At 40.6% G+C, this 25,028-nt stretch overlaps 1 protein-coding gene across 5 annotated transcripts in view; it reads right to left on the bottom strand.

The window, feature by feature from the left end:
- The window catches only part of AMPH (amphiphysin), a 265,823-nt gene that overhangs the window by 80,610 nt on the left and 160,185 nt on the right, over positions 1-25,028 (bottom strand). For all 5 annotated transcript variants that reach the window (XM_088018242.1, XM_088018243.1, XM_028108945.2 and 2 more), the window contains exons 4-7: positions 24,422-24,516; positions 22,189-22,284; positions 7,828-7,935; positions 5,582-5,667 (exon numbers count right to left, since the gene is read on the bottom strand). In XM_088018242.1, coding sequence (XP_087874368.1) covers positions 5,582-5,667; positions 7,828-7,935; positions 22,189-22,284; positions 24,422-24,516 — 385 coding nt within the window. The remainder of the gene's footprint in view (positions 1-5,581; positions 5,668-7,827; positions 7,936-22,188; positions 22,285-24,421; positions 24,517-25,028) is intronic.

The following is a 25,028-nucleotide window of genomic DNA, read 5'->3' as shown; positions in this document are numbered from 1 at the left end:
TGAGTTACCTATTCATATTTTGGGTTTATTTCTTAGTGCTTGCTTTTTTATTGTTTATTTGTAAAGGAATTGCTAAAAAACCTATTGATCCTTTGACACATTTAGCAAAAACAAGAATTCCCAATCTTCTATCTTTAAATTTTGTTTTCTGATATATAGTGATCTTGTTTATGTCAATTACTATTGGGGCATCCGGGTGGCTCAGTGGGTTAAGCATCCGACTCTTGATTTCAGCTCATGTCATGATCTCAGGGTAGTGAGATCGAGCCCTGCATCAGGCTTTGTGCTCAGTGGGGAGTCTGCTTGAGATTCTCTCTCTCTCCCCTCTGTCCCTCCATGCCACCCTACTCCCATTCTCTCTCTCTAGAAAAAAATTATTTAGAGAAATAATTGGTGTGGTGCCAGAAATACCTTGTTTAGAATGACTAAACAAATATCAAGTAATATTTTTATGGTTTATTTTAGAAATTAAGTCAACTAGGATATATTTAACTTAGAGAAAAAGTGCTGAACATTTTTGATGCAATTCATCAGATAATGGTTTTCTTCAATTTATGTAATCAGAGACTCACTCTTTCAAAGTAGGGACTGCCTCTGACTCATTCACTACCATAGGCCTAGCACCTAATACAGCACTTGGTCAGAGCAGGCATGCAGTAAATATTCAATGAATGAATGAATGAATGCACAAACGATTGTGCACTCATTCCACTGTAAAGGCATATTCTGACTGTACATGGGTACCGTGGCTTTTAGAAAACTGACATCACTGTATGGCAGTGAGACATACATCCACAAAGAGTACCAGGCTGTGAGTACGGATATTATCTGTTCAGGAAGTTTCACTTCACAAGCTCTTCATAAACAAGGGGCTTTGAGACATTACCATTTCCCTGAAGGACTCCTCTGAGGCATCCTCAGGCCCCTTCTGGTTAGCCATCAAGACCAACTTAATTTCTTTAAGATGGTTCTTTGTCCTTGGAAACAGTGGGAAGGATTAACAACTGAGCTATCACCACCAAGGTGTGCAGGCCAGGACACTCTCCCCTTGGCAATGCCCTAAGGGAAGCCTGTGGCAGTCTGGGTGGGGGTCACTGTTTCCCCCTGAGCCCCTTGCAATGGAGGAAGCATCCTCTGCCATCCCTCACTTACCAGTGGCGTGGAGTGGGAAGAGCGCACTGACATACCCTCCTCTGAGATTTAAACCACACGTATTCAGCCCCCATACAGCTCATCTCTCAACCTCCCGGCCCGCACCCTGTTCACTGTGCACACGGTACATGTCTCATGATTTCCCTCTCCCCCCTTCACCAAGTCCTAACACGAACACAGCAGATCCCCACAACCATATGACTGTCCGACCTCACAAACTCCTAACTCACTGACCTCGTGACCCCAGCATGTTTATTCACACACATTCTGCTGCACATCCTGGATCTTGCCATCACTCACAACCGAGATGAGACCATTCAGTGGCCTACTCCCTAACCTCACTTCCTGGACCACAAGATCCTTCATTCATTCATTTCCGTTCCACCTGCTGATTTTTTTAAATCTCTCTGAGATCACTGGCCCTTTTCTTCCAGGCTACTGTCCCCTCAGGCTCAGCATCTTGCTTTATCAAGCATAGGCCTCTCAACACTGGGTACCCACTGGGTGGCCAGCTCCACCAACACCTTGTCATTAGAGGGTAAGGGGTTACCCTCTACTTACTCCGGACATCTTCAGTCCTACATCATCCCCCCTGTGCCGCTGCCACTGTCAGCTTCTCAAAATAATAATGGTTATTTTAAAAGGTTTCCCTTGCCCTCTCACCCCCCTGTATCTGCTGCCACGATTCCTCAGGCCCATCAGAGTCAAGATCCTACTTCATCAACCACAGTGTCTCCAGCACCTGCAGTCAGGCTTCTGACCCCGCCCTCAGCTGGAACCTAGCTGGAAGCTCCCCGGAAGCAATACACCCTTCATCTCCTCTGCTTGACCTCTGTCTTGTAAATGATTCTCCCAGCACTCCTTCACTTTTAAAATTCTCTCCATTCTTGGCTTCTTAAGATCCTACTCTTCTGGGTCTTCTTCTACATCTGTGATTGTTTCCTCTCAGGCTCTGCTGCAGGCCCCCCTTCTGGCACGTTCCTCAAATACTGGTGCTGTCAGTACTCCTCTCATGACAGGAGGGGGCACGGAAGACACAAAGTACTAACTTCAGTCTCAAGATGGAGTGATAGGGCTGGGAAGAAAACATGGATTGATAAAACGATTTTCTGAAATAATCTTTATTTATGGAAGTCTGCATACAGTCTCACTGTATGTAAGGAGAAGTCCTGCATCAGACATCAGGACTTATAGGAGGTACCACAGAAGTGTGTTAAAGTGCCAGCTTTAGGATTTATAAACCTTACAATATTAAGCAAAGTGTTTAACCAGTATCATCCCCGGCTTCCTCATTTGTAAGATGGGGGTATATGTAATTGTGATAATTAGAGATTACACATGTAAAGTGCATAAGATGCTACCTGGAAAATAGAGAGTATTCAATAATAAACGAATTATCTCTTTTTCTCTCATACAAACACACAATACACACAATTATTGCTGTTGAATAATGTAGGTCTAGTCAAAAAACACAATATATATATAGAGAGAAAGGCCTAACTAAAATTGACAAGTCAGGAAACGACAGATGTTGGCGGGGATGCGGAGAGAGGGGAACCCTCCTACACTGTTGGTGGGAATGCAAGCTGGTGCAGCCACTCTGGAAAACAGTATGGAGGTTCCTCAAACAGTTGAAAATAGAGCTACCATACAATCCAGCAATTGCACTACTGGGTATTTACCCCAAAGATACAAATGTAGTGATCCAAAGGGGCACCTGCACCCCAATGTTTCTAGCAGCAATGTCCACAATAGTCAAACTATGGAAAGAGCCCAGATGTCCATCAACAGATGAACAGATAAAGAAGATGTGGTGTGTGTGTGTATGTGTATATATATATATACATACATACATACACAAAATGGAATATTACAAAGCCATCAAAAAACTGAAATTTTACCATTTGCAATGATGTGGACAGAGCTAGAGGGTATTATGCTAAGTGAAATAAGTCAGAAAAAGATTTCACTCATGTGCAGAATTTAAGAAGTAAAACAGGATCATAGGGGAAGAGAGGGAAAAATAAAATAAGACAAAATCAGAGAGGGAAACAAACCATAAGAGACTCTTAACTCTAGGAAACAAACTGAGGGTTGCTGGAGGGGAGGGGGCTGGGGTAATGGGGTAACTGGGTGATGGGTATGAAGGAGGGCACGTGATGTAATGAGCACTGCGTGTTATATGCAACTGATGAATCACTGAACTCTACCTCTGAAACTAATAATATACTACATGTTAATTAAATTTAAATAAAATAAAAAAAATTTTAAAAGGCCTAAAACTAGGTTTCCGTCAGTATGACCTGACTGACATACAAAGGGGTAAGCCTTGAGTGTGGGAATAAGTCACAGTGGATTAAAAAGCACTGAAGTATTGAGATTGCATTTGGCCAGATAAGGGGAAAGTTTTCCCTCCAATCTTTGTCCTTCAAATATTCCCATTGTGTTTAAGTTCCTATAAAGTCTTCATATTACAAGATACTCTGACAGTTACTTATACTGAATGACCAAATACTACTTGGGGAAGACACATAAGCCTGAACAACATCAGTCAATGCTGGTTTTGAATGCTTACAGAGTATATGAGGAAAAAGAAATTTGTTACATACCCAACACATATTAAGGCAAGTAATTACTGTCTTTTGGCAGTTTTGGCTATTTTCCCAGGAGTATTATCTCATAATTGGGAGTGTTGAGCACTGTGGTACCTTAGCTCTTGCAAAGATCAGTTTAAAAAGCAAGTGAGTAAGTAATTATATTTGAGACCACAAAAATTCCTTTAGAGGGGAAATGAACAGGGTAACTGTCCAAATTGTATGCAAATGACAACTTGTTTGGGATGGGATATCTGTTGAGGAAGATGAGAAGCTCTGGAGAACTACCAGCTGACTTGATGAGTGTCCTTAATGAGGATGAAGACATGGAGGACAAAGATGGATATAAAGATTTTGGATACAAGTATTTCTTGACATATGAGTATATAATAATTTTCTTAAAAAACAATTTCATATAATTCATGATTTTAAATAGGCATAAATAACTCAATTAAAATTATGAATAGATTTGTCTCATCTGTATCCCTAGAAGTTTTATATATTCAGGCTGCTCAAAATCCTCTTCTTTGGGCAACACAGTAGGTTCCTCTGCAGACCACAGAGATTTGTCAAGGCAGAGCTTCTGAATGAAGAGGTGTACAGGATGAGGTCAAGACCACCACCATAACTCACAGGGGGATAGTGAGGGTAAATGTGGGAGCAGTGAGAATAAGGAGAGAGAGAGACCAATCCAGAAGATCACAGAGAGAAAGGATGGATTGATTCCTAGGATGGTCCTCTGGTTTTCTATAGTTACTGACTCCACAGTTTGCAGCCTGGGAGCCCAAGAATGATAGTACCACAAAGTGAAATGCAGATGTTGAAAGAATGAGTAAATTCAGATGAGCGATGAGTTAATTTCACTCATGTTAAACTTCGGGTTATGGCTGGATATTGAAGTGGACATGCCCTACAGGCTGATTTAATCGTGAACTAGCCAAAATTTCCTCTAGATATTTCAGTAGTTCAAAAATAAACATGGAGTGCCTACTCTACACAAAAAATTGAGGCAAACTCAATTTTTTGGACAAACTCCACTCTAGACCCTCAAAATGCTCACAATTTTAGAGGATAAGTAGAAAATCCAGAATTTCCACGGAGGAAGGTTTTAGGGGATGCCAATCTGGTTGGAAGCTGGGCTAGAGGGTTTGTCTTAACTTAAAGCAGGGTTGCACAGTGAACACAATTTGGTGTGGGAGCATGAGGCACTGATGGAAATTGCGAGACATAAGGACCCACTTCATCCAACAACTTCTTGGTTCTACCAATGAGTGGAAAAAATAAGACAAAGGATGGACAATGCTCTTAATGCCACAGGAAACACAGAGTACCCATAAGAAGAAGAATATTTAGCACTTCAAATGGGAATGAAGTTCAGGTTAAAAGGTGAGAGCTGAAAGGAGAGGTTTGGCATCAAAGCTGGAAGACTAGATAACCTCTCAGAATAAATGGAGTCCTGCCAAGAGCTAAAAGGTATTCTGTGAATTTCAAAGTTAAGGGCACTTCTCCCCATGCCTCTGATTGAGATCTGGAGCTCCACTTGAGAAACAGATCAAGGTCTAAAACTCTGCCATCAATATAATAGCTGTTAGCCCCATGTTGTTATTTAAATTCAAATGAATCCAAACAAAAGAAATTAAATCTAAAATTCAGTTCCTCCACCATACTAGCCATAGTCCAAGTGTGCAACAGTGCACCACATGTGGTATATAGCCACCATGCTGAAAAGCACAGAAATGGAACACTTCTCTTGGATGGTGCTTTAGCATTAATGGCAATAAAGACAAGAGAAGAGATATCCCTGTTCTTGATCTTCTGTACAGAAACAACTTTACCTTGACCATAATGACGGTAACTCCTCTTGTAAGTCAACGTTAAACTCTTCAAACACTTTCTGTGCTTTCTGAAATTCCTCTTCTGCCTAGAAATGACACATAACAAGTGTTTACGCTAAAAAATATCATCGAAACACAAGCCATTTCTATATACAACAACAGCATTTAACATAAAATGGGAATAGCTTTATTGCATCCAAGAAACATTTTGAGGACGGAAATTTGTCTGGTTAAAAATCCACATAATTTTGGTGGGGGGGTGCCTGGATGGTTCAGTTGGTCAAGCATCTGACTCTTGATTTTAGCTTAAGTCATGATCTCAGGGTAGTAAAGTTTGAGACCCTTAAGAGTCTCTCTCTCCCTCCACCCCTCCTCTTCTCACATGCACACACACACACTCTCTCTCAAAAACAAACAAACCAAAAAACAAATAAAATCCACATAATTTTTTTCAATAACTGAAATATTAAGTCTTATTAAGACACGAAAACTGGCTTGATTACAATGGTTGCTTTTGTAGTCTGGCAGATTCTGGCAACAAAAACGTGTTAACTGCCTGTCCCATACACTGCTCTGCTCTGCATACTGGACATGGATGCTTCCCAAAGAAATTCCCCATGTCTAGTCAGAAGTCTAAATAATTACACTACAAACTAGTGCTTACAAACTGTTGTGGTGCATGCTATTGGGGAAAATGGTAGAGAAACAGAGAAGGTTCCACAGGGAAAGTGACATTCTAAAGGAATCTTAAAGAATCAGCAAAGGTTCACTGAAGAAGCAGGTGGAGAGGTACTACAACACAAAAAGATGGTGTTCCCTGGGTTAGAATTCTAGCTTACTGATTGTGTCAACTTGTGAGATTGGTTTTAACTTTCTTCATCTCCGATACCTCACTGATAAAAACAAGACACTAATGCCTACTTTCACAGGTATTGTAAGTATTAAGAAATGATGGCATAGCTGAGCATGGTGCCTGGCACCTATGGTGTCTTACATGACAGGCAGCTCTTATCGTGGCTGCTCAGGAACTGCTGTGTGGGCCACGAAGCTCTAGTTTAGGATGTGCATATGAAAGAAGGAGGAGAGGAGAAAGAAGATTCAAAAGTTGATTAGGATGAATAGGTGAGTCATAACCAAGTTGTGCGGGTCTTATATGCATGCTGAGAAATTGAGATTTGTTTTCTATAGGCAATGTGAGCCACTAAAAGACAAGCAGTGGAGAAACTATCTAGATATGTGATGTAGAAAGACTATTCAGACAGCTGTGTGTAGGCAGATAGGAGGCAAAGACTGGAAGCAAAGGGAATAGTTAGCAGGTGTCAGTTGGCATCTGTAAGTGCCTGGCACACATAGTAAAACGGGTTTTCTAAAAGAAAACGAATGTTCTACAAATCCAGCACATGTCTGCACTCTCTGGCAACCACAGGTTATGTCTTAGTATTTCAAATTTGTTTTCTATCTGAATCTGCCTTTTAGCTTCAAATACGGACCCCAAACACAGAACAAAATGGAGAAACACATTACTTTCACTGACCCTTTGGTATTGTCGGGGGCCAAGGTTTACTCTGACCAAAATGTGTGAGTCAGTGTCAGCCATGTGAACTCTATAATCACATGAAAAACCTTATTAAAAATTTGGGAAAGCAGCCCACAAATACCATGTTTCAGTTTAAATTCTGTCCTAATTCCAACCTCCTTAAAGAAAATAACAGGTATACTTTGTTTTGCTGTGCTTTACTTCACTGGGCTTTGCAGACACTAAATTTTTTTACAAATTGAGGTTTGGGGCAACCCTGCATCAGGTAAGCCTGTAAGTAACATTTTTCCAGCAGCATTTGCTCACTTCATGTCTCTGGGTCACATTCATATAATTCTTGCAATATTTGAGCATTTTCATTACCATATTTGTTATAATCTGTGATTAGTGATTATGACTTGCTGAAAGCACAGATAATAGCATTTTCTAGAAATAAAGTGTTTTTAATTAAGGTATGCATGCTGTGTTTTTAAACATAATGCTATTGCACACTTAAGAGACTATGGTACAGTGTAAACATAACTTTTGCATACACTGGGAAACTAAAAAATTCATTTGAATGGCTTTATTAAAATATTTGTTTTATTGCCATGGTTGGGAACTGAACCCACAATATCTCTGAGTTATGCTTGTATTTAATTTTAAAAAGCAATATTGTTATAGATCGTAGAATATGGAGAGTGGTGTCAACAGTGGGATCAGTCCTTACCTTAGAGATTCGACTTTCATCCTTCCTCTTGGAGCTCTGCAAAGCTTCCAGATGGTGGCGAGCACTGTCATAGTCCACCAGCTTCCTGCTGCGCTTTGCAATGCGATTCTGCCAACAAGAAAATGTATGCATGGTTATAGATTCTCTTTTTGATTGCTAAAAGGCTTCCATTGTCCAGAGTAACTGAGGATCCTGACTGGAGACTGAAGTGAACCAGAATTTCAGCCAACAAATGATACCTGGAAATCACACAACCACCTCCAATTCTTTATGTAAAAACCATCAGGTAAATATCTTTCCTTCTGATAATAATTAGGCCAACCATGAAGAGTGGAAGGTAGAATTTGTAGTCAAGATCAGAAAAATTCCAAAACTCGTTGAGGGGAGCAAGAAACCTATATACTATCTTTTAGCCTCTATTCTAAATCTTTCAATGTTCTATTTCGAAGATCATGGAAGACTCTATTAGGCTTTGGTTTTAGAATTCTAATAACACACCAACAGAAGTTCTATAAAGCAGATTTACTTCCTAAAAAATCCTTTCTCTTAGAAGTGTTCCTCAATCCTTTTGTTCATTAGAAGCATCTGAGGAGACTTAAAAATACATGGCTTCTTAGAGACCCCACTTCCATTTAGGATACAGACACCTGCAATGAATGTCACTCTTACACTGACAAGAAAAAACCCAGATAATCTATAAAAGGATAACTCTCCTTGATTCTTTCAGAGACCTAAGGGTCACAAGGAAGCAAAATAATCTGAATTCTTTTATTTGGGAAGAAGGACAATGTCCTCCAAGGAGAGACAAGACAACAAATTATTTGTGCCAAAAAAGCAGGGTACCAGTAGAAGTTGTGGACATGAAGAGGTGAGCCAAAATTTCAACAAAATGTTAGAGGCCTAGGGCGCCTGGGTGGCTCAGTTGGTTAAGCGACTGCCTTCAGCTCAGGTCATGATCCTGGAGTCCCGGGATCGAGTCCCGCATTGGGCTCCCTGCTCAGCAGGGAGTCTGCTTCTCCCTCTGACCCTCTTCCGTCTCGTGCTCTCTATCTCTCATTCTCTCTCTCTCAAATAAATAAATAAAATCTTCAAAAAAACAATGTTAGAGGCCTAATGTGGGCTAATGTATCACTTTGGAAAGCTTGGTGCCCAAGACACAAGGGCAAATTGCACTTATGGGTAAGCTCTTCCCTTCAGCCCCCACTGGATGCTATAAGAAAGTCTGGGAAGAAGACACTCCTTTGCAGTACAGGAGAGAATAAGGTGAGCTATGGCTGCTACAGGGTAGGCACTGAGCCCTGCCCATTTCATGCACCTTTTTCTCTTACAAGGCAAAAGCTTTAAGCTGCTTAAGGAGGGAGCCCATAGAGACCAGGCAAAGGTACACAGCATGAATGGGAGAGGAACAGAAGCAAAACCAATCTGGCTCTGGGGGAGGATTAAGAAACCCTTCTGGCCCCTATGATATATGCAAAGATCATTGTTATACAAGGAAGGATAGAAGAAAAAATCTCTACTGATTAGGGAGGGGCATAAAACCTTCTTGGGCCCATGGTCTGGCTGGCTCCTTTAACAAGCAGCGGTCTGTTTCCACTTGAGAAGGGGCAGGAAACTGCTGCCCAAGGCCAACCACAGTATGAGGCTGAGTGTGCTTAAGACAGGCCAAGAACTCTGTCTTGTCTCTCTCTCTCCCTCTCTACAAAAAAAAAAAAAAAAAAAAAAAAGGACAGACCAAGGAAGTATAACAAAAAACAGCAATGTCCCCATTACAAGTTTAACAGTCAACAATAAGTGATAGCTGCCTACCACTGGAGGGAGGGCAAGTGTATAGAGAGAGGCCCCTTCCGCAGTACAGCCATACAAGGAACTAAGATCTGATGGGGAAAAGACATGGAGGATAATTCTCTAGCATTCAAGGACCTACCTTATGTGGAACAAAGGGGAGGCAAAAACCAGACTTCAACCCAATTCTGAAAACATTATAGATGTTAGAAGATAAGCACAAGGCATTAGCAGCCCAATTCTAGAGGAATGTGAAAGCCATACTGTAATGAAAGTAATAATAGTAAAATCATAATAACCAACAAACCTAAATCCAGCTCAATTCATGATCAGATTGATTTGCACTGCCACACTACTGGCCTGAAAAAAGGCATGTCCATTTCAAGGAATTAATATTACTTCAGTCTTCACTATACATGATGTCTGGGATTCAGTCTAAAATTATGAAACACACACACAAAGAAAACCCATGAGAAAAGATAAAGCAATCAACTGAACCAGAATCAGACATGACCCAGATGCTCGAAATACCAAACAAATTTTAAAGTGACTAAGACTAATGGGGCGGCTGGGTGGCTCAGTGGTTAAGCGTCTGCCTTCAGCTCAGGTCATGATCCCAGGGTCCTAGGATCGAGCCCTGCATCGGGTTCCCTGCTCAGCAGAAAGCCTGCTTCTCCCTCTCCCACTCCCCCTGCTTGTGTTCCCTCTCTTGCTGTGTCTCTGTCAAATAAATAAAATCTTAAAAAAAAAAAAATCTATGAAAATGTATCAAGACAAATTATTCCTATTAAAACACAAAGAGAAATGAGTTGAAAAATAACAGAATCAAGCATACAAGACCTGCAATACAATATTAAATGGTCCAACATGATCTAACTGGAGTTTTCAAAAGACATGAGAGGTTAAGTCAGAAGAAATATTTAAAGAGATACTGGCTGAGGGGGCAGAGCAATATGGCGGAGGAGTAGGAGACCTGGATTTCGTCTGGTCTCAGGAATTCACCTGGATAGGGATCAAACCATTCTGAACACCTACAAACTCAAAAGGAGATCGAAGAAAAGAATAGCAACAACTCTCTGAACAGAAAAGCAACCACCTACTGGAAGGTAGGACATGCGGAGAAGTGAATCCGAGGATATTTGGGAGGACAGACGGCGGGGGAGGGGGCCTCCATTGGCCGCTTCTGGCAAGTGATAGAGCCGCAGAGCACAAAATCGGAACTTTTACAAGTTGGCTCTGCTGAGGAACTCGCTCCAGTGGCTAAGCGGGGGGTGGAACCCTCGTGGGACAGTGTGGTCTCAGGACCCTCAGGGTCACAGAAAGACCAGGGTGCCTGAGTGCAGCAGAGCTCCCAGGTATCGGAGCGGGGAAGCCGGCTGCAGAGACGGAGCCAAGGCGCAGGCTCTCAGCTCAGGGTTGCCATGAACTGTGATCAGTGACACAGTCAGGCCACTGCTCCTCCAACAGGGACCCAATAAGCGGCAGAGCCGGGGAGACTCCCCTTCCTCCCCCGGGAGGAGTGGCGTGGGAGCGCACCGCAGGGATCTGCTGGGTTTGGAGACTCCACACGGGGTCAGGTGCCAGAGAAAGAAACACTCGGTCACAGGCCAGGTGAGCACGGAGTGCGGCCGGACACCGGGGAGACGGGAGTGACTGCTTTTCTCTGGGGGCTTACTGAGGAGTGGGGCCCCAAGTTCTCGGCTCCTCCACAGTGGAGATTGGGAGGCCGCCATTTTCACTCTCCTCCTCCAAAGCTGTACCGAGAGCGTGCAGGGAACAAAAGATACCGAGACCAAACCCGAGCAGATTACTTAGCCAGGACGGACAAGGGCGGGGCAATTGCGCCTCCCGCAAAGACATCTGGGAACCACGGCAACAGGCCCCTCCCCCAGAAGATCAGCAGGAACAGCCAGCCAAGACCAAATTTACCGATCAATGAGAGTGGCAGAACTCCAGCACTAGGGGAATACTGCACATAGAATTCCTGGCTTTTTTACCATGATTCTTTAGTCTTTCAAAGTTAATTTCTGTTTTTAACTTTTTTTCTTGATTTTTTTTTTCCCTTTTTCAACCAACATCTTATCAATCCCTCTTTTAAAAAAGCATTTTTATTTTTTCTTTTTAGAGTCATATTCTATTCCTTCATAGTAGTTACCCTTATTTTTGGCATATATATATATATATATATATATATATATAGTTCTCTCTTTAAAATTTTGAGATACAGTTTCTTCTAACAGATCAAAATATACCCTAAATCTCAAGTGTATGGCTTTGTTCTAGTCTCCTGCCTGATCACATTCTCTCCCCCTTTTTTCTTTCTCTTTCTTTTTTTAATCCTCTTCTTTCTTTTTTCAAACAACTTCCTATCTTACCAATTCCCTTTATAGAATTTCTTATAATTTTCATCTTTACAATCATATTCCATCCCTTCATCATATCAACCCTTATTTTGCACATGTATAAGTCTTTCTTTAAAATTTTGGGAGGCACTTTCTTCTAACAGACCAAAGCACACCCAAAATCTAGTGTGTGACACTGATCTATGCACCAGCCTGATGATATTTGATCATATTCTGTTTTTTCCATTTTGTTCTGTTTTTGTTTGTTTTTATCTTTTTCTTTTTCTTTTTCTTTTTTTTTCTTTCTTTCCCTTTCTTTTCCCCTGGTTTCAGGTCTTTTCTGATTTCTTTAGAGTGTATTTTCTGGGAACGTTATTACCCTGTTAGCATTTTGTTTTCTCATTCATCTATTCCTCTCTGGACAAAATGACAAGAAGGAAAACATCACCTCAACAAAAAGAACAAAGGGTAGTACCGTCTGCCAGGGACCTACTCAATACAGACATTAGTACGATGTTGGACCTAGAGTTCAGAATGATGATTTTCAAGATACTACCTGGGCTTGAAAAAAGTATGGAAGTTATTAGAGAAACGCTTTCTGGGGAAATAAAAGAACTAAAATCTAACCAACTTGAAATCAAAAAGGCTATTAATGAGGTGCAATCAAAAATGGGGGCACTAACTGCTAGGATAAATGAGGCAGAAGAGAAAATCAGTGATATAGAAGACCAAATGATGGAAAATAAAGAAGCTGAGAAAAAGAGATAAAAAACTACTGTATCACGAGGGCAGAATTCGAGAGATAAGTGATACCACAAGACGAAACAACATTAGAATAATTGGGATCCCAGAAGAAGAAGGGGGGGGGGCAGAAAGTATATTGGAGCAAATTATAACAGAGAACTTCCCTAATGTGGGGAAGGAAACAGGCATCAAATCCAGGAGGCACAGAGAACCCCCCTCAAAATCACTAAAAATAGGTCAACACCCCGACATCTAATAGTAAAACTTATGAGTCTCAGAGACAAAGAGAAAATCCTAAAAGCAGCTTGGGGGAAGAGATATGTAACCTACAATGGTAGAAATATTAGATTGGCAACAGACCTATCCACAGAGACCTGGCAAGCCAGAAAGGACTGGCATGATATATTCAGAGCACTAAACGAGAAAAATATGCAGCCAAGAACACTATATGCAGCTAGACTGTAACTGAAAATAGGAGAGATAAAAGCTTCCAGGACAAACAAAAACTAAAGGAATTTGCAAACACAAAACCAGTCCTACAAGAAATATTGAAAGGGGTCCTCTAAGCAAAGAGAGAGCCTAAAAGCAGCACAGATCAGAAAGGAATGCAGACAATATACAGTAACAGACACCTTACAGGCAGTACAATGGAACTAAATTCATATCTGTCAATAGTTACCCTGAATGTAAATGGGTTAAATGCCCCAGTCAAAAGACACAGGCTATCAGATTGGATTAAAAAACAAGACCCACCGATATGCTATCTGCAAGAGACTCATTTCAGACCCAAAGACACACCCAGATTGAGAGTGAGGGGGTGGAAAACCATTTACCATACTAATGGAAACCAAAAGAAAGCTGGGGTGGCAATCATTACATCAGACAAATTAGATTTTAAACCAAAGACTATAATAAGAGATGAGGAAGGACACTATATCCTTCTTAAAGGGTCTATTCAACACGAAGATCTAACAATTGTAAGTATCTATGCCCCTAACATGGGAGCAGCCAATTATATAAGCCAATTAATAACAAAAGCAAAGAAACACATAGACAACAATACAATAATAGTGGGGGACTTTAACACCCCCCCTCACTGAAATGGACAGATCATCTAAGCAAAAGATCAACAAGGAAATAAAGACTTTAAATGACACACTGGACCAAGTGGACTTCACAGATATATTCAGAACATTCTATCCGAAAGCAACAGAATACACATTCTTCTCTAGTGCCCATGGAACATTCTCCAGAATAGATCACATCCTAGGTCACAAATCAGGGTCACAAATCAGGTCTCAACCGGTACCAAAAGATTGGGCTCATTCCCTGCATATTTACAGACCACAATGCTTTGAAACTAGAACTCAATCACCAGAGGAAAGTAGGAAAGAACTCAAATACATGGAGGCTAAAGAGCATCCTACTAAAGAATGAATGGGTCAACCAGGAAATTAAGAAGAATTTAAAAAATTCATGGAAACCAATGAAACTGAAAGCACAACTGTTCAAAATCTTTGGGATACAGCAAAGGCAGTCCTGAGAGGAAAGTATATAGCAATACAAGCCTTTCTCAAGAAACAAAAAAGGGTCTCAAATATACAACCTAACCCTACACCTAAAGGAGCTAGAGAAAAAACAGCAAATAAAGCCTAAACCCAGCAGGAGAAGAGAAATAATAAAGGTCATAATAAAGGTCAGAGCAGAAATCAATGAAATAGAAACAAAAAGAACAGTAGAACAGATCAACGAAACTAGGAGCTCATTCTTTGAAAGAATTAACAAGATTGATAAACCCCCGGCCAGACTTACCCAAAAGAAAAGAGAAATGACCCAAGTAAATAAAATGATGAATGAAAGAGGAGAGATCACAACCAACACCAAAGAAATACAAACAATTATAAGAACATATGATGAGCAACTCTATGCCAGCAAATTAGATAACCTGGAAGAAATGGGTGCATTCCTAGAGATGTATCAACTACCAAAACTGAACCAGGAAGAAATAGAAAACCTGAACAGACCTATAACCACTAAGGAAATTGAAGCAGTCATCAAAAATTTCCCAAGAAACAAAAGCCCAGGGCCAGATGGCTTCCCAGGGGAATTCTACCAAACATTTCAAGAATTAATGCCTATTCTCCTGAAACTGGTCCAAAAAATAGAAATGGAAGGAAAACTTCCAAACTCATTTTATGAGGCCACCATTACCTTGATCCCCAAACCAGACAAAGACCCCATCAAAAAGGAGAATGACAGACCAATATCCTTGATGAACATGGATGCAAAAATTCTCACCAAAATACTAGCCAATAGGATCCAACAGTCCATTAAAAAGATTATTCACCACGACCAAGTGGGATTTACCCCTGGGCTGCAAGGTTGGTTCAACATCCGCAAATCAATCAACATGATACAATACATTAACAAAAGAAAGAACAGGAATCATATGATCCTCTCAACAGATGCAGAAAAAGCATTTGACAAAGTACAGCATCCTTTTTTGATCAAAACTCTTCAGGGAATAGGGATAGAGGGTACATATCTCAATATCATAAAAGCCATCTAAGAAAAACCTACAGCGAATATCATTCTCAATGGGGAAAAGCTGAGAGCTTTTCCCCTAAGGTCAGGAGTGCGGCAGGGATGTCCACTCTCACCACTGCTATTCAACAGAGTATTAGAAGTCCTAGCCACAGCAATGAGACAACAAAAAGAAATCAAAGGCATCCAAATCGGCAGAGGAAGTCAAACTCTCACTCTTTGCAGATGATATGATACTGTATGTGGAAAACCCAAAACACTCCACCCCAAAACTGCTAGAACTCATACAGGAATTCAGTAAAGTAGCAGGATATAAAATCAATGCACAGAAATCAGTGGCATTCCTATACACCAACAACAAGACAGAAGAGAGAGAAATCAAGGAGTCGATCCCATTTACAATTGCACCCAAAACCATAAGATACCTACGAATAAATCTAACCAAAGAGGCAAAGGATCTGTACTCAGAAAACTATAAAATACTCATGAAAGAAACTGAAGAAGACACAAAGAAATGGAAAAACGTTCCATGCTCATGGATTGGAAAAACAAACATTGTGAGGATGTCAATGCTACCTAGAGCAATCTACACATTCAATGCAATCCCCATCAAAATGCCATCCACTTTTTTCAAAGAAATGGAACAAATAATCCTAAAATTTGTATGGAACCAGAAGAGACCCAGAATAGCCAGAGGAATCTTGAAAAAGAAAAAGCAAAGCTGTCGGCATCACAATTCCAGACTTCCAGCTCTATTACAAAGCTGTCATCATCAAGACAGTATGGTACTGGCAGAAAAACAGACACATAGATCAATGGAACAGAATCGAGAGCCCAGAAATGGACCCTCAACTCTATAGTCAACTAATCTTTGACAAAGCAGGAAAGAATGTCCAATGGAAAAAAGACAGTCTCTTCAACAAATGGTGTTGGGAAAATTGGGACAGCCACAGGCAGAAGAATGAAACTGGACCATGTCCTTACACCACCCACAAAAATAGACTCCAAATGGTTGAAAGACCTAAACGTGAGACAGGAGTCCATCAAAATCCTAAAGGAGAACACAGGTAGCAACCTCTTCGACCTCAGCCGCAGCAACTTCTTCCTAGAAACATCACCAAAGGCAAGGGAACCAAGGGCAAAAATGAACTATTGGGATTTCATCAAGATAAAAAGCTTTTGCACAGCAAAAGAAACAGTCCACAAAACCAAAAGACAACCAACAGAATGGGAGAAAATATTTGCAAGTGACATATCAGATAAAGGGCTAGTATCCAAAATCTATAAAGAACTTATCAAACTCAACACCCAAAGAACAAATGATCTAATCAAGAAATGGGCAGAAGACATGAACAGACATTTTTCGAAAGAAGACATCCAAATGGCCAACAGACATATGAAAAAGTGCTCAACATCGCTCGGCATCAGGGAAATCCACATCAAAACCTCAATGAGATACCACCTCACACCAGTCAGAATGTCTAAAATTAACAAGTCAGGAAACGACGGATGTTGGCGGGGATGTGGAGAAAGGGGAACCCTCCTACACTGTTGGTGGGAATGCAAGCTGGTGCAACCACTCTGTAAAACAGTATGGAGATTCCTCAAACAGTTGAAAATAGAGCTAACATACAATCCAGCAATTGCACTACTGGGTATTTACCCCAAAGGTACAAATGTAGGGATCCCACGGGTTATGTTCACCCCAATGTTTATAGCAGCAATGTCCACAATAGCCAAATTGTGGAAAGAGCCAAGATGTCCATCGACAGATGAATGTATAAAGAAGATGTGGTATATATACACAATGGAATATTATGCAGCCATCAGAAGGAATGAGATCTTGCCATTTGCAACGACGCGGATGGAACTGGAGGGTTTTATGCTGAGTGAAATAAGTCAATCAGAGAAAGACATGTATCATATGACCTCACTGATATGAGGAATTCTTAATCTCAGGAAACAAACTGAAGGTTGTTGGAGTGGTGGGGGGCAGGAGGGATGGGGTGGCTGGGTGATAGACATTGGGGAGGGTATGTGCTATGGTGAGCGCCGTGAATTGTGCAAGAGTCTTGAATCACAGATCTGTACCTCTGAAACAAATAATGCAATATATGTTAAGAAAAGAAAAAAAAAAAGAAGAAGATAGCAGGAGGGGAAGAATGAAGGGGAGTAAGTCGGCGAGGGAGACAAACCATGAGAGACGATGGACTCTGAAAAACAAACTGAGGGTTCTAGAGGGGAGGGGGCTGGGGGGATGGGTTAGTCTGGTGATGGGTATTAAAGAGGGCACATTCTGCATGGAGCACTGGGTGTTATGCACAAACAATGAGTCACGGAACACTACATCAAAAACTAACGATGTAATGTATGGTGATTAACATAACAATAAAATTTTTAAAAATCAAATAAATCTTAAAAAAGGAAGTATAACTAATAAGCAAATAATAAGCAAATTTATTTAGTCTAATGCAAGGCCTATGCATTTGGCCTTTTTGAAAAGCCCCCTAGTGGTTCAGTTATACCCAGCTAGTCCAATTGGAGAACTACTACAGGAGGAGACCCTTAAAAAACTTTATTTTTATATGGTAGAAAGAAGAAAACAACACTAGCATGTTTATGGCATACAAACACAGTCACAACTCACAGATCCTCAGCAACCTACATTATGGGTATTGCAGGGATTATTCCCATTTTACAAGTAGAGAATCTCCAGTTGCATGAGATTAACTTCTAACTTGTCCAGAATTGCTCAGAAAGTCTGTGGCAGAGATGAATTAGAGGTCAGCCAACCCTCCCACCACACACCAACCAGTACCAGGAGTAGAATGAGGCACATTGAGACACCTAGGGCACAACATCTAAGAAGGCCTTTACTCTCAGGTACACATACCTGCGGGGTCAACAACCAAGAGTAGGTGCCTCCTTATATCTTGAACTCTAGTGCCCTGACCTGCCTCATCCAGTCCCCGCCCTCCTCCTGACTCTTGGTCAGTCCTCTTAACTGCTCCCATATTTCTCTGACCTACCCCATCATTCAATTACCACCTGTCACTCTATGCTATTCCTCTATACCCCCTTCGGGAAGGGTGAGAGGTGGGTTGGGGCAGTTACTCTCATTTAGCCGCTTCCAATCTCTTCACCCTCTACACCTACCACTTCCAACTGGTGTTAGTGGAAAGCATGGCTGATCACATTTTCTTAAAGATAGGGGATGAATTAGTCTAGGCAGGATGAAGGGAGGCCCTTGAGGGCACTCTAGTGGGGAGAGTGTGCCTATGAGGTGACCAACTCATTATTTGTAGCAAACATCTAACTACTATCCTCAAAGGAACACTGTTCCTTGAAGCAGTGGACTTGTGTAACTCTGTGTATCTCTGATAAAGCTCTGCTTCATGGACTTGTAGGGGAGGGGTTGGGGTGGGGAGCTCTTCTTTAGTATCTTCCAAGAAGCCAATCTTGATTCTTTGAAGATGAATGCAATTTTTTTGAAAAGGGTCAAAATTCAATGACTTCCAAGCCTGGGAATAAGGTGGAAGAGTACACTGGGTCATTTTTTTTTGTTCAAAAACAAGAAGTGAAATAAATAATATGACTCATTTTCTTGGGTAACTGACAAGTCAATTACAGAGCAGGGCTTACCATAGTAGAAGGGCCTGTTTTGAAGGCCATCACTCATTTTGATTCACACAATTTTGTGTTGGAAATACAAATCAATCTTATTTCCTTACCTATCTGATACTTGAAAAACTTGAAGAAAGAATCAAATCTTCTAAGTAAGGGTAGAGTTAATCCACCTTAGCTTTTATATGGGAAATAACACAATTCTTATTTAACCATCCAGTAATAAATTTAAGTAAATTTACTAGTTTAACAATAAAGAGTTTAATGATATGGTTCAATTGAAATTTCTCCAAATTTCCCACTGCACACTGACCTTATACAGTAAAAAAATTAATTTATTGTATTTTTTTTAAATGTCAATAATAACCCCAACTTGGAATTCACTATGGCACACTGTTGTAAACATATGTTTAGGTGCTTATGCATGGCTGCCAAGATAGAATCTAAACTACATTTTACAGTATCTGCTCACAGCTGTAAGCCTGCCTGGGTTGAGGACAAGCTGGCTCTTATTATAACATTGATTTTAGATGTCACAGTGCTGCATAATAAGAACTATAACACCGGGTGCCCTGCCAATCACAGTTGGAAAAGTCAAACATCATTCCCTCATGAATGGTACGCCATAGTCCTTGCTGGTGAGCAGCAGTAAATATTTGGAAATTTGCCTGACATGTTAACTACACATGGACTGTTTGATTTTAATGGAAGTCAGGGAAGTCAGTTGTGTTCCATGCTTTGAAAATTCTCCACACAGTATTTTTAATCATTAGCTTCCTTTCGATCAATAACCCATTCATTACATAATCATTCAGCACTAACTTGACAAAGTGATAGAGTCTACATCCACTTCTACCTTCCATTCAGACACAGAGAATAACTTAAGTGTATCTTCACAGAAAAAAATGTCTTTCAAATATTAGAAACAGCTACTGTGTCTACTCTCCAATTCCAAATAGCTTCCTTTCCTAGTTCAACACTGCTGTGTCCTCAACTCTTTGTCATATGAAACGGTTTCACAATTGTCCACCTTGGTTGAAACGCTATTCTAAATGTGACTTCAGAGAAAGAGAGATTATTTCAGCCTCTTTCCATGACACAGGCAACCCCATGACATATATTTTATTTATTTTAAAGACACCCAGCTAGATGACATTATTCCCAAATCTCTAGTGTAAAGATGGTTCAGTCACTGGAGGATCATCTTTGCGCATGACCTGAACCGTGGACCTCAAGAAAAGAATTGCTTAAGCAAAAGTTCTACTGAGTTCTTCATCTTTCTGATGTGGAACAAACTGAAGACAGTCCATATCATCCATTATGATTTTATTTAATTAGTTAATTAATTTAAATATTTATTTATTTATTTTTAGAAAGAGAGAGAGCATGAGTAGGCAGAAGGGCAGAGGAAGAAGGAAGAGAATCCACAAGCAGACTCCCCACTGAGCATGGAGTCTGACACGGGGCTTGATCTCATGACTCTGAGATCATGACCTGAGCTGAAACCAAGATTTAGACACTTAACCAACTGAGCCACCCAGGTGCTGCCATCATGATTTTATTTTGATCTATGTTTCAATGCAGGTACTTCTGGGTGTTTTTGTCTTCTAAAATTATATGCTCCTAGAGAATATGGTCAATTTCCAAATTACTATGGCTGGGCAGTACCATAACAACCAAGATCCTCCACATTTTTCTAATGATACCAAGTTTTTGTTCCTGAAGCTGAACAACTTTTCAACTGTGTTCTTCTCTGGTCAATCACAGCCTTCATTTGCTTAGTTAAATCATACTGTTAATGTATATTATATGAATAATTTAGACTAGTTGCAAACTGCTTTGGAATTTTCAAGTATGAAGTCAAAGTTTTCCCATATCCCCTTCTGATTTATTAGGGACTGATTTTTATGGAGATTAAATTACCACGCAACAAATGATATTCTGAAGTGTGATAATGATTCGGAGACTCTTTGCTCCACAAATGTTACAAATTCTAAGACAAATGTGACTGTCCACCAAATAATCTGAAGATATCCCAAGACACATTCTCTATAGGCTAGTGCATGGCAGCCTCAGAGAATCCTAAAATTTTTTCAATTTAATTTTTAAATCTCTCAGAAAATTTTAAAAAGCCAACTTACACCTTTTAATGAGGATACATCATACAATGGCTCATGAAAGTGCTCTCCTGCCTATTATGATAACGTCATTGAGAATCCATCGTTTGGATTTGTTCTCTGTGACATTCTGCCACCAAGGCTAATTAATGTACCTAGTCTGGTCCACTGAGGCTTTTTGTCTGGTGCCCCTGTGTCCCAAAACACACTTGGGATGTTGGCCAATTAGTTTAGGTATCATGTATGGGACCAAGGAAATTGACATCATTGACAGGAGTGCTGCTCTGGCTGAGAAGCTTCACTATGTTTCATGGCCAAGGCCAGTGCACGTCACTGCAGCTAGTGTCCTGGTATTTGGCAATGGCTACAAAGCAGACTAGAGAAAAGTGGAGCTTCACATCAGAAGTCACCTAATTAAGGCTCTGCAGATGAATGGATGCTGGTTCACGGCCTCCTTCACCCTATAAGACGGGCAGCACCGTGGTACTTACCTGGTATTCCTCCTTGAGGAGGAAAAACAACTGGGTGCAGATCTATTCATGCTACCATGTGCTATGTACAGCCCTGATGGTTTAAAAACCATCTCTACCTCCAAGGTCAATTCTAAATCTACGATGTTCAATCCTCCGCTTATATATTTCCCATCAATGAATCCAAGTGTCAAATAAGACAAATGTTTTAGATGAGATATTTTTAGACCCAGTTGTAAATGTATTTGAAATGCTTCTATCTTAACAGTTCAATCTGAACCAGGAAATTTTAAGGACAGAAAACATATGCAGGTGTGCTCTGAACAGTAAATAAGGAAAGACTGAATCTTGCTCTCAGGTTTGCAGTGAAGTTTCTCCTTTCTTGGAGACTGCTGTTTATTCTAATGAAAATTCTTATCAAATGCTATACAATAAAAAGGTTGAAACACAAAGAAGATTGGAATTTTTGGTATCTGGTTTGCAATTTTATATCTAGAGTATTAAAAAGATGTCTGTAGAGAAACGAAAGCTGAAGCAGTTCGCTAAAGGGGAAAATGTGATTTCTGTGGCTACATTTCATTTCAAAAGATAGGATAAAATTTCCATGCTTAAATAAATGAAAAGTGACCGTGTTTGATGTCAGTTTGAGGACTCTGAATTCCACTTATCTCTTGCCCACGTTTCAATAAGTACATAGAACCATACAATTCTTCCCTTTATAGACACAAAGTAAAATACCTTTATGTCAGGAAATTGGCCCAGATAGGTATCCAGTGTCAGCAAGGACCCATCCACTAGTTTTTGATGAAAGTCTTCCCATAGGACATCACATTTCTGAAAGAAGAAGAGAAACAAAGAGATAACTGCTGAATGATTTTGATTGCTGAACTTCTAAAAAAAATCAGGAATGATAAAATTAGATAAATAGTACTTCCTTGGATAATAGATGTTAAAAAAACATGGATTATTTAATAATACAATAAAATTTCAAGGCAATTTGGCTACAAGTTTTTTTTTTTATTATGTTATGTTAATCATCATACATCACATCATTAGTTTTTGATGTAGTGTTCTATGATTCATTGTTTGTGTATACTACTCTCCCAGTCCACTTAGCTCCACAGGAACCAACCTAGCCTTGGCTACCAGTTCTAATCGACAATATAGGCTACCGAGGATACAGACTACATTTTCCAGCCTGTGTCACAGCTAAGGTCTGGGCAAAGGGATGAACTTTCAGGAAGTGTCCCTAAAATGAGGCTAGTCTTCCCTGCTTCCTCCTTTTGCCGACCGGAGTGCTAAAATGAGAGCCGATGGCCAGTGCTCAGAGAGTCATACTGAACGTGGATGAAACAGCAAGGATGGCAAACATGGGTCCCTGATGTCCCCATACCTGGGCTGCTCACTTCGAAGTCTTTTACGAGAGAGAGATAACTTTCTATCTTTGGAAAGCCACTTTCGGGGGCTTATTTGCTTTTGTTTCTTTTTTCACACTTCAAATACAGATCCTCATTGTTACAGATCCCAATTCAAGAAATTTATGCCAACAAAAAAATTTAAATCCTCCATATGAAAGGGTTCATCTTCTGATGTGAATAGACGCTCTGAACATGGAGTGTTCAGCTCCTTCACCAGCAAAAGAGCCCATATTTGGATCTGCAACTAAAGGTTCCAAAAATCCTGGGAGGCCCTCCAAGGACCAAGGTGGGACCGCAGTCATTTTCTGAAGGAACAAACGCCAACAGTGAAATCTGTTCCACACACAAGGTAACGTGGTGCTCTGAAAAGCTATTAATGTAAGTTTCTTTTATTCCCTTAAAAATTCTTTTCTTGACGAATTTTTAATCATACACCATTCATCAGAAACGTGTAATATGAGGTAAACATTTAACAACGTGATGTTGAAATGGTGTCTTTATATAGGAGAAAGGTGACAAGAACTTTTCTCATAAATACATCTCTGGGCTTTTTTTTCTCTTAAAAAGATTATGAAGATCAATGCGGGGATGTCAGAATTTTCACGGAGCAGCCTGGGGCTGCACTGTTAACCCATCTTTCCAAAGATCGCATGGATGGTCAGTGCATCACACCTCAGACCTTCTCCCGAGCTGGGGCGGCTGTATTCCTTAGGTCTTCTGTGCCTCAGTGTGCATCAGTGGGCTCATGTCAAGTGGTTATGACAAACACCGTTCATTAACAAAGACCTTGGACACAAGAGAAGCCCTGACAGGCAGTTTGCTAACATCAGTAATAATGACATATACTGAACATCATGCCAATAATGTGAATACATAGGCTTTAAATGTGTTATTAGTTGGTACAATTCTTATTCTCACTCTGAAGATGAGGAAGCTAAAGCCTGAGAAGTTGAAGAACTCATCCAATATCATACAGAGGTCACTCTTGGTCTCTACCCCATTAGGCCTTCTGCAAAGCGGAAAATACCCACTTCCTCACTTCTCGCCAGCCAGATGGTCCTCGGTTGCAAATTGGATTTCAGGTGTTAAGACATGTCTAGGGACAAAGGCTTCTGGAAGTTACATTCCTGACCACAGGCTGACCACATCTGTCCTTAGGCTCTGCAGACCAGTGAATGGACCAGTGGTATTTAAGTGAAATAGATGCTTTTCACACCTCCTAACCCTGCTTTCAAGACAGGATGGGGGGAGAAGGGATACAGGGGTGAAGTTCTGCCCTGGGCCAGTTCTGCTGCTGAGATGAGCTAAGATGTGTAGAAAGGGTTGGTAAAACAGTATTCTTATTTTGAAGAAAAATCACCTTTAACTAAAGCACAGCTTTATACCTCTAGTTTTATAATGGCTCACTAATCAGTATGAGTTTGGGCTGATCTGGATGGCAGAATAGTACGGTGTCTTCTGGGTACATGGTGCCCCATCATGATTTAGCGGAATGTGCTGGAACCCTGGCAGAAGTGCCCCAGGCCTCCTGTGGTCTGTGATCCTGATCTTACCTCGCCAACCACCTTCACATCTTCCCGCCCATACCAGTCAGGCTCATAGACTTCATGCAGCGACTCGGTGAGCTTCATTGAGGCTTCTTGCATGCCTAGTGTTGGAGAAAAACAACTCTGGTTGGACAGACATGGGTGAGGTGCCCCTTCCTGTGTCCCCTACTTTTCTAAGACAGAAAAACCTTGAGTTATCCACTAATCATTGAAGGAAAAATCATAAAGTCACGACTGTTACTTGCATCTGTATTCACAACTGCCCTGTGAGGGTCTCTAACGTATCTGATTACATTGTGCATTTTCTATTATTTTCATGATAATGGCAGATACTGAGTCTTGAAAAAAATCAACAAGGTGTCCTGTTCTGAAAACAACAATAGTAATGTGTTCTATTATGTATGCCATCACGTATGACATGGCACAGGACCATAAATACACAGAACACCTAAAATAACACATCCATAAGACTACGGAGCTCAAAAAATAAAATTAATCCTAAATGACTTTAAATATAAAAAATAAAGCCTTCCACAGAAGCAGGCTGAAGCAAAATTAACAGGATTCTAGGGCAAAACAGCTGGAAGTAGTTTAAGTGGCCTGTTTTCGAAAG

This window comes from Eumetopias jubatus, unplaced genomic scaffold (genome assembly GCF_037043125.1).
Source record: "Eumetopias jubatus isolate StellerSeaLion01/CBP00866 unplaced genomic scaffold, mEumJub1_p1.0 scaffold_14, whole genome shotgun sequence".
Lineage (NCBI taxonomy): Eukaryota > Metazoa > Chordata > Mammalia > Carnivora > Otariidae > Eumetopias > Eumetopias jubatus.
The sequence above is the reverse complement of the archived record's forward strand: the minus strand, read 5'-3'. Positions and strand labels throughout refer to the sequence as shown.